The following is a 13742-nucleotide window of genomic DNA, read 5'->3' as shown; positions in this document are numbered from 1 at the left end:
TTCCGACCACTTCGAACGTTCAGGTGTACGGCGACGTCATGTTCAAGACGCAGTTCGTGGCCTTCAATGGCGGCAACAATTCTCTCGGTTTCGCCGAGCACGCAGACGGCCAAGCCCGACCCACGCAGCTGGGTCAGCAGCAGCAGCAACAACAGGGGACGGGCGAAACGCAACCCCTAAGAGGGTGAGTCGCGAGAGTGCCAGCGACCAACCCTCAGCCGAGCTAATACTCGCGCAGTGTGGTCAATGAGAGCTCGGCTGGGCCCGCAAGGGCATCGAGCCTAGTTCTGGTTGGCGCCGTGCCGGCGTTGACGGCGATACTCGGGTGGTACATATAGATCTTCTTATTTATCCTTATGAATACATGACGTCTGCCTCGTATGACTGGCAAATAAACCGGTGCGCGAGATCGTGATTTTGCCACACCCAACATGTCTCAAATCGTCTGTAGTCATGACTTGCGTGTACGCCAGCGACTTGCTCCTCGATACTGTGAATCTGAGATACACAACTACCTCTGCTCTTCATCGACATTCGTCTTCAAAAATTTAGCAGTGCGGTGGGTAATGTGTTCACAGAGAGATAACATGACAAGGCGTATCCTGCAACACATTTCATAGTGATTTATCAACAGGAAAGGTAGCGAGGAAACGACAGTCTGGTGATATTATGACACGGTTCGTCACCTGTAGAGAAGCTACTGCTTGTACTCGCCCTTGGCAATCTTCTCGCAGACCGCCTTGAGCGTCTCGCCAGCCCAGACAAAGTCCTCGAGACCAAGGTAGACCTGCGCGCTGATGCGCGCATACCAGCGCCCACCATGGACACCCACAGGGACAAACGTCTTGTACTCCTCCCTGAGCACCTTGATGACGAACGCTGCGATAGCAGCTCATCCTCGGCCGGCGCCTCGATGGGCAGGAACACGTTGACCATGGCACAGTTGGTCAGGGTGCCCGCAACGTTGTCGAGCACCTCGGTGCCCAGGATCTCGGCCGTCTTGCGACCGCCCTCCTTTGCCAGCTTCCACAGGTAGTCGAGGATGCGCTGCTCGCCACCGAGGACGTCCTTGCGCCACTGGACCGCATCCTTGACGCAGCAGTAGGGGCTCACCTCCCAGGCGCCGATGAAGGCGAAACGCTGGGCAAAGGCGACGGGGTCGACCTCGTCGGTGGACGCGCGCGGCTTGGCGTTGGGCCCCGTCTGGGTGACGTAGCTGTGGCTCGTGGGCAGCGTGCTCGTGATCTGGGCGTGGTTTCGGACGGGCACGTAGACGACGGCGCAGCCGCGGGGCACGTGGAGCCACTTGTGGCAGTTGCTCAGGAAGTAGTCGGCGTCGAGGGCGGTGAGATCTATGGGCACCATGCCGATGCCCTGCGCACCATCGACGAGACTGACGACGCCAAGCTCGCGGCAAGCCTTGGTGACGGCCTCGAAGGGGAAGCGCACGCCTGGCTGGGACGTGACGACGTCGTAGATGGCGACGCGCGGACGCTTACCTTCGCTACGGGACTTTTCAACGGCTGCACGGAAGAGGTCGACGATGGTGTCGTCTTCGAGAGGGTACGTCAGCGGGATAGTTCGCGACGAGAGGCGGCCCGGGTTCGTATCGATGAGGTACTCGACCGTCTTCTCGCACGCGCCGTAGATGGTGCTGAAGGAGATGATCTCATCTTTCCCATCGTCGGCCCAGGTGAAGTTACGAATGATGATGTTGAGAGCCGTCGTGGCATTGGCTGCCAGGATGAGCGTCTCAACCGGAGCGTTGAGGTGCTCAGCGAGAGCAGCGCGGGATTCTTCCAGGAGAGCGGGGTACTGGTGGCGGAGGAAGATGTCAGACTGCGCTTCGGCACGGGTCAGATAGTCAAGGCGCTTCTCATGCACAGCCCTGGGATATGTGCCAAAAGAGCCTATCCAGTCAGCAACCTTCATCCGTTATGAGGGGGACGTTATCACGGACCATGGTTGAGGTTGTGATACTCAGGGTCAATGAGAAAGTCCTTGAGCAAGGCGGGGCCAAACTCAACGGGTGTCTTGGACACGGTCCTGTCCACAAGGGTGGTCATGGCTCTGGCGATTGGGGTTTGAGAACGGGGTGGACTAGTCAACAAGTTTGAGCAGACTTTTTGATTGCGTCCCTGAGGCTCGACTCGCAGCTTATACGAGCTTCACAGCGTTGTTCGTGACTCACTTACGCAGTGTTGTCGTGTTGCAGAGTCATCCTCCTAACCCCATATTCAGCATAGAGGACGACACATGATTCGCCGCGCGGCTCGTCATCACGAAGGGCGTACCGACCCGACCGCATCGACACGACGATAGGACAAGCGTCGCGACCAACCCGGTCTCTGAATGCGCCGTCTGACATTTAAGTGAGTCTGGCAACTACGCGATTACAAATGCAAGCCATTCGAGGTGGTAGTAGACACTATCTCGATAATCGGTTTCGCTCAATGCGCGGGGGACTTGGCAAATGCCCTGGTCAGCTAGCTTCAGATCAGTTAATTGTGATTTTGAGGGAATAAGAGGATTGCCCAAAGCTGGCTGGAATTGCCGGGCTCACAGCTTGCGATTGCGACCCACCGACCCGAAGATATCACCATACTTGTACAAGGGCAAAAGGTCAAAGCGAAGCAGCCATGCCCGAGGTGTTCAAGTTCAAACCAACTGCCGGCGTGCGATGATCACCGGCTTCTTCGGTGGTAGGCGGGTCCCTCTGAGGAAAGATGAGCCTCGATAACTCTAAAACCCAAAAAAGGAGAAGCTCCCCTCCCAGAAGCCTCCGAGATTACCGAGCCGTGTCAGTGAGCGTGTCAGTGCCACCTAGATCAGGGCCAGGGGAGAGCTCACGAGTGTCGCGCCAAGCCATGCGAATCGGCCTCATTCCGGCTTCTGCGAGATAGATAGTGCGCGGACAGGAGGCAAGAGAACGATGCGACGCTATGCAGACCTCGGCGATGCGACGTACCGTGGGGAAAGTGTACCTAGAAGGATACTCTGAACATGCAGCGCATCCCCTGAATCGAGCAGGGATCTCTCATGAGGAGGAGCCTATGGACATGGGCCTATGGGCGCCCCTCAAAACCGAGGCACACCAAATGCCGGTTCGCGCCAGCACAAGAGGCACAACCACATGTAGGGCCCCCAAGGTCGTCGTCCACGTTTAATTGTCCTGGGTGCCTCCCCCGCATACTACAAAGTCCAGTGTGAAGTAGACATTTCCCCCTCTTCTTGGCTCGCTATTCCCCGCAATGACGATCCCTTCTAACACCCCCCTGGCCATGGCCCTGCCCCTGGCCTTGGCTCTGACTTCCGGGGCCACCCCTTGCGGGAGTCTCCTTCCGCGGTCCTCTGTGCTGCCTCTACAAGCTGCAAGATATACCCTTCCCAATCAAATCGAGGGCAACCCGGCCCGCGGACCACGACCGCACCAAGCCGGCGCAAAGTCTCCCGAGCCCACAACCGCAGCGACGCTGTTTGCTGGCGCACATCCTGCCTGTCCTGGCCGCGGGACCAAGACGAGGGCCAAGGCCGTCCGGACGTCACGTTGCCGGGTTCTAGCTGCAATCACTCGGCCCTTTACATTGGCAGCCCACACAAGCGACTGCCTTTGATTGATGGCATTTGGCGGCAAGCAGGCATGGGATACGGGGATGCAGACACCGCGGCGTGGACGCCTGGGTAAACCTTGACCCACGCAACGGGGAACGTCCATCTGCTTATAAGACGAGCACTGGCTCCGTTGAGGACATCACCGCGCTCAACCCTCTACCAAGGGCATCGATCTCTGGAGCAGAACAGACAGACCCAGGTCGTTCACCATCTGGCCTTCAGCCCCTCCCCCTCTCCCACCATGCACGTCAACAAGCTCCTCGCCGTCCTAGCGGCGTCGACCCTTCAGGCCTTGCGCAAACGAACAATGCAGCCTGGGACGCAGCCTATGCTAAAGCCGAGGCGGCACTCGCGAAGCTGACGCAGGAGGAGAAGATTGGCATCGTCACCGGCATTGGTTGGAATCAGGCGCCCAATGGTCCCTGCATCGGTAACACGAGCCCCGTGTCTTCGATCGGCTACCCCTCGCTCTGCCTGCACGATGGACCCCTCGGAGTGCGCTGGGGCAAGAGCATAACGGCCTTCACGCCCGCCGTGCAGGCTGCCTCGACGTGGGACGTCGAGCTCATCCGTCAGCGCGGCGCCTACCTCGCCGCCGAATTCAAGGGCACCGGCGTCAACGTCATCCTTGGTCCGGCCCCGGGCGCTCTCGGCAAGAACGCCGAGGGCGGCCGCAACTGGGAGGGTTTCGCGCCCGATCCATACCTCCAGGGCATCGCGTCGCAAGTGACTGTCGAGGCTCTGCAGGCGGGCGGCGTGCAGGCGACAGCCAAGCACTTCATCGTCAACGAGCAGGAGATCAACCGTGAGCAGATCAGCAGCAATGTCGACGACCGCACCATGCACGAGCTATACCTGTGGCCTTTTGCCGACACGCTGCGCGCCAACGTGGCAGCTGTCATGTGCTCTTACAACCGTGTCAACGGCACCCACGCGTGCGAGAACAGCGGCGTCCTCAACGACCTGCTAAAGACGGAGCTCGGATTCCCTGGCTACGTCATGAGTGATTGGTTCGTGGCCCAGCAGACGACATCGGGTGCAGCCAACGCCGGTATGGACATGTCGATGCCCGGCTCCGGCTGGGGCGGCGGCGACGAGCTCTGGGGCCCCAAGCTTCAGGCTGCCATTGACGCCGGAGAAGTCGAGCAGTCGAGGCTCGAGGACATGGGCCGCCGCATTCTTGCAGGTTGGTATCTCCTCGGCCAGGACGGCGGCTATCCGCCCGTCAACATCCAGGCCAACGTTCAGGCCAACCACGCCGAAAACGTCCGCGCTTGCGCCCGCGACGGTACCGTGCTCCTGAAAAACGAAGACGCCATCTTGCCTCTCAAGGCCCCGGGCAGCATCGCCGTCATTGGATCATCATCGATCCAGAACCCCAACGGCATCAACTCGTGCGTCGACCAGGGCTGCAACGAGGGCGCCCTCGGCATGGGCTGGGGCTCGGGTGCTGTTGAGTACCCGTACCTCGTTGCGCCACTTGACGCAATCAAGGTGCAGGCCGCGGCCGACGGAACCGACATTGTGTCGAGTACCACGGATGATACAGCAGCTGGTGCTAGGGCAGCCACTGGTGCCGATGTTGCGCTCGTCTTCATCACGGCCAACTCGGGCGAGGGCTACCTCACGGTTGAGGGCAACGTCGGCGATCGCAACAACCTGGACCCCTGGAACGATGGAAACGAGCTGGTGGCCGCCGTGGCTGCCGTCAACGATAACGTTGTGGTCGTCGTGCACAGCACGGGCGCCGTGATCCTCGAGAGGATCCTGGCGCTGCCCAGCGTCAAGGCTGTTGTCTGGGGCGGTCTGCCGTCGCAGGAGAACGGTAACGCTGTCGTCGACATTGTTTGGGGCTCGACCAACCCCAACGGCAAGCTGCCTTACACGATCGCCAAGTCTGAGAACGACTACAGCAGCAAGGTGATTCGCAACGGCGGCGATGACAACTTTAGCGAGGGGCTGTATGTCGACTACCGCCACTTTGACGCGCAGAACATTGAGCCGCGTTTCGAGTTTGGCTTCGGGCTGTGTGAGTTCACGTTCCTTTCTGCTGTGTCTGCTTGTAGGTGATGAGCAAAGGGATGGGCAACTGCTAATCTAAGTCAGCTTACACGAAATACGAGTACTCGAACATCGCCATCAACTCGGTGGCCATTGGCGGCCCAGCGCGTTGGGAGAGACGGGACCAGGCGGACGCATCGACCTCTTTGATGACGTCGCCGAGGTCACGGCAACGATTACAAACACGGGCGAGGTGGCCGGCGCCGAGGTCGCGCAGTGTGTACATCACGCTGCCGCCAAAGCGCGCCCGGCTACGCCCCCCCAAGCAGCTGCGCGGATTTCGCCAAAGCTCAAGCTCGCGGCTGGGCGCGTCCGGGGCACGGGTGACGTTTCCCCGCCTGGCGGCGCAAAGGACCTGAGCTACTGGGACGTCACCAGCCAGAACTGGATCGTGCCGCAGGCACCAATCGGCGTCAAGGTGGCGCGTCGAGCCGGGGACATCAGGCTTGAGGCGAGGATTGAAGTGACGGGCGGACCACCGCGTGCGGCAAGAGGCGCCGCATGATCAGTGATCTGACACTAGAGCGGGAGAGGCTTCCAGCGGATGCATGGCAATCGTGATAGCGGTAGTCAAAAATAGAGCCGTCGAATCAAATGGCCGCAGCTGGTGACGTTGCGGGATGTTTAACGCGCTTCATGGTTTGACGAATGCGAGGCTGGGGTGGATGAGAAGCTTGATCTTCGCCAAGGCACACTCGTGCCTGATGCGAGTCATTGGGTGGGATGCGAGACCGAAAGCCAAGGCCGAATTCCGAGTCTCTGGTATAGTAAATGGTGATGTTGCCAAGGACGGGGGAGAAGCATACGCGGAAGGAGAGCCACGCCGCCAAGGTCACATGACACTCGGGCTGCCCGAAACCTCCACCCGCTGAGGCTTGTCGGGGGGGGGGGGGGGGCGTAGTGGCGGAGCACGTCACCCGCAGGTCGCTCGCAAGTCACAGCCCCCGCTGCGCTGAAGCCAGCCCTGTACCACCCGAAGCAAAAGAGACACTGTCTAAGGTACCTACCTCAGGTTTGCCTCTGGGTCTGCCTTTGGGCCTGCCACAGCGCTGCGCCTGCCTCGCACCTGCACTACGAGAACCGTGAGTACGCAGCCAGCAGCGGGAGAGCGCCTAGGCAGCAGAGAATCTGACGAGCTCGCTCTGTGCCCAATCGCAAAACACCCCGGAGACCTGCGGCTGCTGCTGGCTGCTGCTGCTGGCGGACGCCCACCCACCCCGCCGTGCTAAGCCCAGCTAAACCCGTAGCTTCGCCCCCGCCTCGGACGCCGGTGTCTGTAGCTCGCCATCCGTGGACATGGTCCCCATGACCCGGCCTGCTCGGCCCCTTTGATGTGTCCGCGTCAGCCTTGGGTGTGTGTGGTATATAACAGTTCCTTCCCATGACGCCGTTCATGTTCCTCGTGGCCAGACACACCTGACCTGATCAGAAACAAGTCATATCACACATCGCCTCACCAGCGCAATCACCTACAAGACCAGACTTCCATCATCTGCAGCAACCTCAAGCTTTCACATCGGATCAACTCACAACAACTCACACCTCAAAATGTCCGCTTCAGACTACTACGGCAACGGCCAGCCCTCGTACGGCGGCCAGGCCCAAGGCTACCCCTCCCAGCCCCAGTATGCCCAGCAGCAGCCGACGTACACCCAAACCCAGGGCTACCCCTCTCAGCCCTCGTACGCCGCCTCCCCCGCCCCCTCGAGCAACAATAACAACCACCTAGCGCCTTACGGCGCGGCGCCTAACCCCAACTCGCGCCCCACGAGCGCTCAGTCCCACCACTCGTACGGCGGCGGCCAGCCCACATACGCCGACCAAAACTCCTCCTACGGCGGCCACAACCAGCAGCAGCACCAGCAGCAGCAACACAGCCGCGACGGCCCCGCCGGCTCGGACGCCCAGTTTGGCGAGGACGGCGACCGCGGCATCATGTCCACCATTGGCGGCGGCGCCGCCGGCGGCTTCATTGGCAAGAAGATCATGGGCGGCAAGCTCGGCGCCATGGCTGGCGCCGTCGTCGGCTCCATCGTCGCCAACAAGGTCGAGGACCGCTTCAGCTCCAAGAACAGCCACAAGCAGTCCCACCACCAGCAGCAACACCACGGGGGCCACCACGGCAGCCAGTACCCGCAGCAGAACCAGTACAACCAGGGCTACGGTGCCCCGTATCAGAGCCACCATGGCAGCAGCAGCAGTGGCGGCCTCATGGGCTCCGTCCAGAATCTGCTCGGCAAGCGGTAAAAGAAAGGAAAGGACAGGCAGGAGGCGCGTGTGCTGATTATGACGGCTGCATGATGTAATGACGAACGACGGGTACTGTTTTACATAGGCATTGGGTCTTTTCAACTGTTAGATACACCTTTTTTTTTCTTGATTGCGTCGGGTCTGCAAAGTCTCTCGACGAATGATTACCTATTCACTTGCGAATCCACGTCAACCACGGAGCACATGTGCTTGTTATTAATGGTGGCCCGGATTTTACTGCTAGACGACCTCGCTCATTCAAAATAGCTTGCCACATCCGCCCGCCGTACAAAGCCGTGTTCTCCTGATCTTTACTATTCACAGGGCTCAAAGTCGTCTTAGGCTTAGGCCCAACCTTTCTACCCCGCCCAGAACGAAGCTCCTTCTCGAGGCGCCAGACATAACGAGCCTGTTCCTAAGGAACGGCATAATCGTCCCAAACGCCAGTCATTATTCGTTACAAATCCACCAGATGCCGTTGACCACTAACCTACAATCTCCCCCTCACGTCTGTTTGGCAGTAGAATCTCCTCGTCGTCCGAGCTATCGTTATCAGCTTGCGCCACGCGGTCCAGCATCCGCTCAATGTCTTCGTCCGCCAGCTTTGGCCGCGGTCGCGAGTGTCCGCTCCCCAAGCCCGCCGGCAGCGACAGTTGGCTCCGATGACCGAATCCTCCGTTCACGCGTCTCCGCACGGCCGTTCGAGGGGTCCCCGTCTGCGAATCAGCATCCACATCCATTTCCATCATGCTCGTGCTCTTCTCAAAGCCAACACGCTTGGGAGGCGGCTGTGGCCTGTGGCTGGGTAGGCTCTTTCGGGGCTGCGACGTTGGCAGGGCGTGGCGTGTGCCTGGAAGCGGCTGTGACGATGATATTGCAGGTGCGTAGCCGTGCTTCATGTTGGTAGAGTTGCCGGGGCTGCTCATGAAGAGCAGCGTTTCGATAGCGTCCTGCTCTCGCACATTCTGGTGGGGCGAAAACAGAATGGGGTCGGCCAGGGCGTCCGACCCACGCGTTGTAATGGGGTTCCCTGCAGCGAGCTCTGTTGGGCAGGCGTATGAGGAGAGGCACTGTGGGAATGGGAGAGGAGCGTCGGCGTGTAGTGGGGGTTGGAATTACGACGCGGGTTGTGGGCGGCTGTCGATCGTGAAGGCTGGATAGAGGCTGGAGGTGCTAGGCTCAGAACTGGCTGTACGGCGCCTGGCGGTGACGCAGAGTTGTGACCACGACGAGATAGAGGCTGCGCGCCATCCCTCCAAAACGTATCGTATGCCGCCGGACTCGGGTTGGAGCTGCTCGTCGTCGCGCTGTGAGGACCACTTCGGGCTGCAGCCAGCATGGCGGTTCGAGGGCTAGCCGAGTTCTCGTAGCGGCCGTGCAGTGTCGAATGACTGGATGTGGGTGAAGCGGCTTGTGAAGCCATCGACTCGACCTCGTCGATAGAATGTGACTGCCAGCCGTGATTCAACTTCACCATGGCGTACGAGAGACGCGTCTTGAGGTCGCTCGATAGCTGCACATGGTTAGCAATTTCCCATAGCGTAGATTGTACGTGAACTTACATCGCCAATAGTGCTTGTCGTCGTCGACGCTAAAGAGACTGCACTCGTGTTTCTGGAGTGACCGCCGCGCACGGGCGACACGGTGGTGTCCTTGACTGCCGCGTCGGCTGTCCTCTTGCGCGATAGAGAAGTCGCCTCGGGGTTGTACATTTTGTCCTGTGCAGCAGCAATCGAGAGAGCTGGAGAAGCTGGGACTCCTGGCTCGACGATTGTCCGCTCATGTGGCTTTTGGGGACGTCGCCCTGGCTGGGTTGGCTCGGTTGGCTGGTAGGCGGGGTAAAGACGTTGTCCGACTCGATGGTCAGTGTCGTGTCTTGGGACGTATCGTCGGGTGTCAATTGATGAGGCGGAGCGTGTGGTCGTCGTGCGGCAGCGGCGGCGGCAGCGTCCGAGAGATGTGCGAGGGTATGGAGAGCATCGACGGCACCGTGTGGTTGTGGTGGCTGCGCGAGGTGGGTAGCGACAGCGGGATTTCGTGATGGCGCGTCTCGGGTGGGTGGTGCCGCAGCAGGCGCGTCGGGCGCCGAGGTGGAAGAGGCGTATCGATGCAGATTATCCGACAGTAACCTCCCGTCGTGGCCAGAACCGGCGTGGCCTATTTGGGAGCGGCCGTAGGAGGCGTTGGCATCATGAGTGGTAGTGCCTGTACCCGTATGTGCATGGCCCAGCTGATGCGGCCGGGTTACTGCGTCCATAACGCTGGTCGTCGTACTTTGCATGCGAGTACGGGTATGCTGGGACTGACGTTGATGGGTCGCGGTATTTGCGAGTGTGTCTCAGATGGCGATGGGAAGATGGTGAACCGGCTGCGATGTGCTGCTGTCCAAGGTACAAATGTGGAAGCCTGGCAAACGCGTACGTGTACGTCCCAGGCGAGGCGGTTTGAGCCGAGACGGGTGAGGTGGAGGTCAGGATGACGGGCTTGGATGTACGATCATGACCGGAGCGGGAGGGCGAAAGATGAAAGGCGAGCGTGCTGTGACGCGGCCTGTAGGTTGACGCCTGTCCTGTCGGGGATGAGGTGGGTGAATTGGGAACGTAGAATTGATGAGGAGGAAGGGACGGATGAGGACGTCAAGGTAAGCCTGAACGAGAACGACAACGACGAGGAGGGAATAGCTGGATTGGAAGCGGCGGTGGGCTCCAGTCCAGACACTGGGTGAGTCCAGACGCTGAGTGTGAGCCGGATCCAGGTGGGAAGGGGGAAGGCGCAAGCGATTAACGCGGTGTGCCTCCCCTCACTCTTCAGCGGACGCGTTTTTCGCTGCGCAGCACACCAGCCAGACAGCTGTAGGCAGGAGCGGGCCTGAGGGGGGTGCAGCACACTGCGTCGACCGGCTGGTGCTTTGGGGGTGTCAGGGTGTGCCTGCCCGCGACCGGCTGGCAAGGTCCACTGGAGCGACCAAACACAGCGAACCGCGGCCTGCCACTGGGGGTTCTCCGCCCGAGGACCAAGACCAGTGCAGGGGCTAACTTGACGCCTGACCTTCTGGGGCAGGCGTGGCCGAAACGAGTCACGAGAACTTGGCAAGTACCAATGGCCACAACCTCAGTCCTATTACCTTCATTGTTTCTCAATTCCCTGGCATCAGTGGAAGCATCGCTCTGTTTGTCTTGCCTTTTCATAGCCTCGGTCACTCCTACGTCCTATAATTTGAACCCAGACCAAAGACCTTCAAGGTGTTGCAAATGGCCGACTCGCTTATGCCGCCTTCGCATCCGTCCCTGACTCGCGGCCCACTTGTCCTTCTACAGATGGCGTGCTGCGGGTGCTGGGATCAGGACGACACGAAGTCACGTGCACCAAATCTTGTTTGCTTTTGCCGCGGCAATCGCTCTAATGATTGGTCAAGTCGTGTTTTGTCAACTTGGAGCACACTCTCCCAGCGACGAGGTTTTGTCTGAAACACCACGTTCATCAGCTTCGCTTTGCTGAGAATGATTCACCTCACGTCACTGTCATATTCAGATGCTGGTATTAATGGGGCATCAAAGCCTTCAACTCACCCGCATGCCGGCTCATCCGCTGTCGATGCGTGTCCATGCGCGCCTCCATCTAATATCACAGCCTCGTTATCCCGAAGGTCATCTTGCACCCGCCGCCACTGCGTCTTGCGATCCCGCCGGCCTTGAAGCTCCGCTGCCTTTCCTTTCGGCTCGTAAACGGGCTTAATCATGTGGCCTAGGAGGGGGTTGCGGCTAAAAGCACCCCCGCCACCTTGAGGCTGTGGTGTATAGTTCTCCTGGTCCCTTTGGTAGTCATCCTCTTCCTGCTCTGGTGACGGCGGCCGCTCGACAGCCGCCATCTTCTTCACAACCCGTCCGCCCACAAGATCGATACTGACGATTTGACGTCGCTTTTCGTACTCGGGACGGGCATTCCACTCCATCTCGCGAAGAATCTTCTGCTGCCGCTTTAGCTCCTTCGCCCGCTCCTCTGGCGTCGACCACATGTTGCCCCCCGTCCCGGCCACAGCCCCAGAAACGTCAAAGTCTGCCGCCTCGTCGCGCACCGTTGTCCGCTGCGGGTTCTGAGCCTGAAAGTTCAATAGCTTGTCTCTATGTGCCTTGGCCCTAGCTTCCGCCTCGGACAACTGCGAATTATCGGCAGGGCTGTTGCTGCTGCTGCTTGTTTTAAACTGACTGAAAGGGGCCGGTTTCTTGCTGACTTCGGCACGTTTGTGAATTTCCCTATCGGCTGCCATCTTCTCCCGACCTCTCTCAAGCTTGAGTTCTTGGACCATGGCCTGAACGTCTGCAGAGCTGAGGAGCGGCGCTCCACAGAAAGTACATGGACCAAGTCCCTCCTTAAGGCAGATGACTTTGCCGCAGGACAGACAGTTTGGAGCTGCCGCCTGGACGCCATGGCGTGCACCAACACAGTTGCACCGACGGGCGTTGACGTTGTCCTGTAGTGTGGGGTTTGTCGTCATCTCAAGCGTTCTGATGGCAGCATCGAGGTCGTTGAGGGCGGTCGAGGCACCAGCCATAGGCGTGCCGCCAGCGATGGACACCTTGGTCGTCGCGCCGGGTTTGGGTGTCGACGAGCGGCTCACAGGGTTGGACTTGGCCTTCGCCTTTTGCGGGCCCTCTGATATAAGGTAGCCGGCGGCTGTTCTCTGCGCCGGAGGGGCAGGGGCAGGAGCAGGAGCGGGTGTCGCCCCCTTCGCGGGAGGCTTGGATGCCGAGGAGCTGGCTGCCGCAGCGGGCGCGGGACTCGGTCGCTTGCCAATGTAGTCTTCTTGCTGACTCTTCTTGCTGTAGCTGAGACCAGGCGTGGGCAAGGCGTCGACTTGTCGGGGAGGAGGGGTGTGCAAGGCCGGCTTCTTCTTCTTCTGCCCTCGCCTCGGCCTGGGGACACCATCGTTTGGCGCATCGCTGTTGTTCGCAGAGCTTGCTTCTGGTGTGTAATTTGGGGCTGGCACGGGTTTGGTGTCTTTGCGTCGCGAGTTGAACGAAGAGATGAATTCTATGGCTTGCGGGGAGTCGCCCAACAGGTTACCGAAATGCTCAGCGGCCTCGGACTTGGATAATGTCGCGCCATAGTCAAGGATCTGCTTCAATTCCTCTTCCGGCAGCGGTAGCAGTCGCTGTAGCTGCACGAGCGACATGATGATCCGCTGGTCGGTTTTAGCTGGTGGTGGACGGTTGATCACGGCGAGGTGCTTGGTTTTCTATCAATAGGTAGGTCCCTCGCGTTTAGACGAGCTAGGCAAGCTTCAGTGATTCATTGTGATGCACAGGGCCACAACCCCACGTCACCGACAGACTCAGCCGGCCAAGCCCCCCCCCCCTCGTCAATAGTCAAGCTTGGGCTTTGTCGGACGACGGGCACTCCAGGCAACCCGACATTTCGCCGACCCTCCCCCGGAATCAACCGGATACAATGGGAAGGCCAACGAGTGAGATGGCGCTATTCTACTTTGGGTAGCGCTAGTGGCCTTCCCAGCTCAACGAACCACAGCGACGAATGGCTGCCAGACATACCATGTCGGCGCCCATCTTTTTTCACGGCACACCATCCCCCTTCCTCGTCCTTATTATTTCGCGCTCTACATCCTTCCATCACTTCTATACCCAACCCGTCCGTCATCAGCACATTCTCCAGGGCCGTCTTCAGCAGCCCCTTCACTCACAATGTTCGCCCCCAGGATCCAGCGCCGCATGTTCTCGGCTACCGCCCGTGACGTACGTCTTCCTCCCTGTCCCCTTCATTCGCTCGGAGCCGAGAGCTGTCCAGCTGCGAAGCTGCAACTC

The 13742-nt window shown here is 59.7% G+C and overlaps 7 protein-coding genes across 7 annotated transcripts in view; 4 read left to right on the top strand and 3 right to left on the bottom strand.

The window, feature by feature from the left end:
* The window catches only part of VDBG_08595 (endothiapepsin), a gene marked incomplete at both ends in the record, with an annotated part of 1386 nt that extends 1198 nt beyond the window's left edge, over positions 1-188 (top strand). Inside the window, one exon of the mRNA XM_003001504.1 lies at positions 48-188. Within this exon, the coding sequence (XP_003001550.1) occupies positions 48-188 (141 nt within the window). The remainder of the gene's footprint in view (positions 1-47) is intronic.
* Positions 189-627: 439 nt separating this feature from the next.
* Positions 628-2066, bottom strand: VDBG_08594 (lolT-1; the record flags this gene model as incomplete). The annotated part of the gene is made up of 2 exons (XM_003001503.1): positions 628-1844; positions 1961-2066. The coding sequence occupies 2 exons, from the start codon at positions 2064-2066 to the stop codon at positions 628-630; spliced, it is 1323 nt and encodes a 440-aa protein (XP_003001549.1).
* Positions 2067-3853: 1787 nt separating this feature from the next.
* On the top strand, positions 3854-6178 carry VDBG_08593 (beta-glucosidase; the record flags this gene model as incomplete). The annotated part of the gene is made up of 3 exons (XM_003001502.1): positions 3854-3877; positions 3988-5641; positions 5736-6178. 3 exons carry the CDS (start codon positions 3854-3856, stop codon positions 6176-6178), a joined length of 2121 nt encoding a protein of 706 aa, XP_003001548.1.
* Positions 6179-7221: 1043 nt separating this feature from the next.
* Positions 7222-7920, top strand: VDBG_08592 (predicted protein; the record flags this gene model as incomplete). The annotated part of the gene is made up of 1 exon (XM_003001501.1): positions 7222-7920. One exon carries the CDS (start codon positions 7222-7224, stop codon positions 7918-7920), a length of 699 nt encoding a protein of 232 aa, XP_003001547.1.
* Positions 7921-8181: 261 nt separating this feature from the next.
* Positions 8182-9635, bottom strand: VDBG_08591 (conserved hypothetical protein; the record flags this gene model as incomplete). The annotated part of the gene is made up of 4 exons (XM_003001500.1): positions 8182-8237; positions 8414-8965; positions 9043-9436; positions 9486-9635. 4 exons carry the CDS (start codon positions 9633-9635, stop codon positions 8182-8184), a joined length of 1152 nt encoding a protein of 383 aa, XP_003001546.1.
* Positions 9636-11428: 1793 nt separating this feature from the next.
* Positions 11429-13187, bottom strand: VDBG_08590 (C2HC5 finger protein; the record flags this gene model as incomplete). Its single annotated transcript, XM_003001499.1, has 2 exons — positions 11429-11441; positions 11493-13187. The coding sequence occupies 2 exons, from the start codon at positions 13094-13096 to the stop codon at positions 11429-11431; spliced, it is 1617 nt and encodes a 538-aa protein (XP_003001545.1).
* A 395-nt stretch (positions 13188-13582) lies between these two features.
* Positions 13583-13742, top strand: part of VDBG_08589 (malate dehydrogenase) — a gene marked incomplete at both ends in the record, with an annotated part of 1338 nt that continues 1178 nt past the window's right edge. The window contains one exon of the mRNA XM_003001498.1: positions 13583-13673. Within this exon, the coding sequence (XP_003001544.1) occupies positions 13623-13673 (51 nt within the window). The remainder of the gene's footprint in view (positions 13674-13742) is intronic.

Source organism: Verticillium alfalfae, genomic scaffold, assembly GCF_000150825.1.
Source record: "Verticillium alfalfae VaMs.102 supercont1.12 genomic scaffold, whole genome shotgun sequence".
NCBI lineage: Eukaryota > Fungi > Ascomycota > Sordariomycetes > Glomerellales > Plectosphaerellaceae > Verticillium > Verticillium alfalfae.
The sequence above is the reverse complement of the archived record's forward strand: the minus strand, read 5'-3'. Positions and strand labels throughout refer to the sequence as shown.